This window comes from Antrostomus carolinensis, unplaced genomic scaffold (assembly GCF_000700745.2).
Source record: "Antrostomus carolinensis isolate BGI_N321 unplaced genomic scaffold, ASM70074v2 scaffold36595, whole genome shotgun sequence".
Lineage (NCBI taxonomy): Eukaryota > Metazoa > Chordata > Aves > Caprimulgiformes > Caprimulgidae > Antrostomus > Antrostomus carolinensis.
The window spans coordinates 1-2,515 of record NW_010319034.1 but is presented as its reverse complement, the minus strand read 5'-3'; the positions used below and the strand labels follow the sequence as shown (position 1 = coordinate 2,515).

At 45.2% G+C, this 2,515-nt stretch overlaps 1 protein-coding gene across 1 annotated transcript; it reads right to left on the bottom strand.

Moving 5' to 3' along the window:
• Positions 1-1,396: 1,396 nt before the first annotated feature.
• Positions 1,397-2,512, bottom strand: LOC104525861 (zinc finger protein ZIC 4-like; the record flags this gene model as incomplete). Its single annotated transcript, XM_029085231.1, has 1 exon — positions 1,397-2,512. A coding segment is annotated over one exon (1,116 nt), but the record flags the coding sequence as incomplete, so codon positions are not given.
• Positions 2,513-2,515: the final 3 nt, after the last annotated feature.

Sequence of the window (2,515 nt, the reverse complement as noted above, 5' to 3'; positions counted from 1 at the left end):
AAAAGTACAGGCGCGCGGAATGATGTTTAATAAACGCGAACCTCCGATCTCGGGTTTGCCCTGAACCTGCCTCTCTCCGATGTAGGTCAGTTTTCCCAAGAATTTAACCATTTTCTGCTTCAGAGACTTCAAACAGTGAGGCCGTTAAAGAGCAGTAAAAGTTTGTTTACTTAAGAAAAACACTGTCATTAAAGGATGAGCTCTCCCGGTTAATGGCTGTACCTGTGCTGATCCCACAAGGAGCTGGCTCGTGTACAAGTTCTGTGACCCGGGGACACTCCTTTCTCCTCGAAAAAGGGGGCCGAGAAGGCAGCAGAGGAACACAACTTTGCTTTCCCCCGCCCCCCCCACACACAGACGAGCTATTCATAGAGCGATGGAAAAATAATTAGGTGACGAGTGACGGTCTCTGTAAAATCTCTGTGCTATGTTTAGACGATAGTGATACGAAATCAGTATACATTCTCTATATTATATCACGTCGAGTTGTATCATAAAAATGCAACTCCTGGAGCGTCAAGCCCTGTATCGAGCACAAGTAAAGAGGAGTTTTATGAACTGGAAGGCGAAAAAAATCGTTTGGCTGTAAGCAGATCTTACAATAGGATTATGTAGTTTCCCTCGCAGTGCATAAGGCTGTACAGGAGGGGGTGGGAGGTGGAAAACCCTACACTGGAACAGATTAAATTTTCCAAAATGGGCTTATTTCTTATCTTCTCCTTCAGAGGAAAAAAAAAAAAAAAAAAAAGCCAGCGCCACAGACTACAAACACCGGCTGCTAAACTAATTAATACAAGTTCACAAGCTGCTCCTGGAAGTGTGAAAACTTTCTACATGCAATTTCATTAATTATAAATGCTTTCCTGGCCGGAAGAGTTAAAACGTAGTTTTGCAAGATCATCCATCGAGTTACTTTATTTTCTGTTAACTAGAACTAACAGATGTTTCTGACACATGTCCCAATTTCGCTTAACAGATCTGCAAATGACATTTCAAAATGTACAGGCCGAAACAATACCGTTTTTTTCTCCCCCCCCCCCCCTTTTTTTCCCTCCCGAGAATCAGAACTTGCAGCTCTCCATATTTGCGAATGCAGAGAGTCTTTAGAAGGCAATGCTCATTAAAAATGTCAGTGTTATTCAGATCAAACATTTGAAACTCCCTCTGCCCAAAACAAAACTGTTGAACGAAAAGGTCGCAGCTGTGTTATTCTCACAATGTTCGAGCAGCAGCATCTCAGCGACATCAGTCAAAACTGACTAGACAAGTTGTAACTTCTATTGTTCACTTTTAATTTGTGAGCTTGCACAATGATTTCTTTTTTTCCCGCAACTACTTTAAACTGACCAAAAAAAGGGAGAAATTCCTCGCCTGTGTGAATAAGCAGAAAAAGTAGCTATATCACTCGATATTTACACAGCTCTATCCGCATAAACATTACAGCAGCCTCTCTGCACAACCCGAAAAAAATATGGACGAGAATTCTGAGATTTTTTCTCACTCTCCTTCCCCCCTCCCTCTTCTCCCCCCTCTCTCCAAACGGTACAGAAGCAAACAAATCTGAAAATTTATTTTCCAGAAGTACTTGGCGTGCATTCAATAACAACGCAAAGGTTACATTAAAAGCAAAATAAAGCAAAACAGTATGCTGAATAACAGAAAGAGAGAGTAAAGAGAGCTTTACATACTGACCTGTATGAGTTCTTTTGTGTATTTTGAGATTCTCTGATCTGGCAAACACTTTGCCACAGCCTGGGAAAGGGCAGGGGAAAGGCTTTTCACCTGTGTGGACTCTGATGTGATTTACAAGTTTATATTTGGCCTTGAAAGGTTTCCCTTCTCTTGGACACTCTTCCCAGAAACATATGTGATTGGACTGCTCGGGTCCTCCAACGTGCTCCACCGTGACATGAGTCACCAGCTCGTGCATCGTGCTGAAAGTTTTCGAGCATAATTTTTTGGGAGTCTGGTCCAACTCAATCCACTTACAGATGAGTTCCTGTTTGATGGGCTGCCTCATGTAACGAAAGAAGGCACCCGGGCCGTGGTGTGGAGCCAGATTCACGTTCAGGTTCATGCCACCGTAGCTATGAAGCGAAGAAGCAGCAAAAGGGTCTGTCCTGGAGGCTGGTACTTGACTGAAATGTTCAGACCTGGCGTACATTTCTCCAGGTAACCCCAGTCTTATCTGTCCGTTTAGATGGCCACCTGGAGCTGCATGGGGAGGCTGCTCATGGAGTCCAGTGAACAGAGAGGGATTCCCAGCTTCTGAGTGGTGGTGGTGACCATGGTGTCCGGGGTAGCTACCTGTTGTTGAGACAAACATTCCGTGGTGAGAACTTGCAGCGGGGTGCTGCTCTGTCAGCCCTGGCATGAGTGGGGCCGGCAAATCTCTGCGTATGAAGAAGTCCCTACCTGCTGCCAGAGCCTGGGCTGGGTGAGAGACGGGGTAAGGGGCTGCTGGTGACTGCGCCGGGCCAAACGCTCCCGTTTGACTAGAAACCACCTCGGCTTG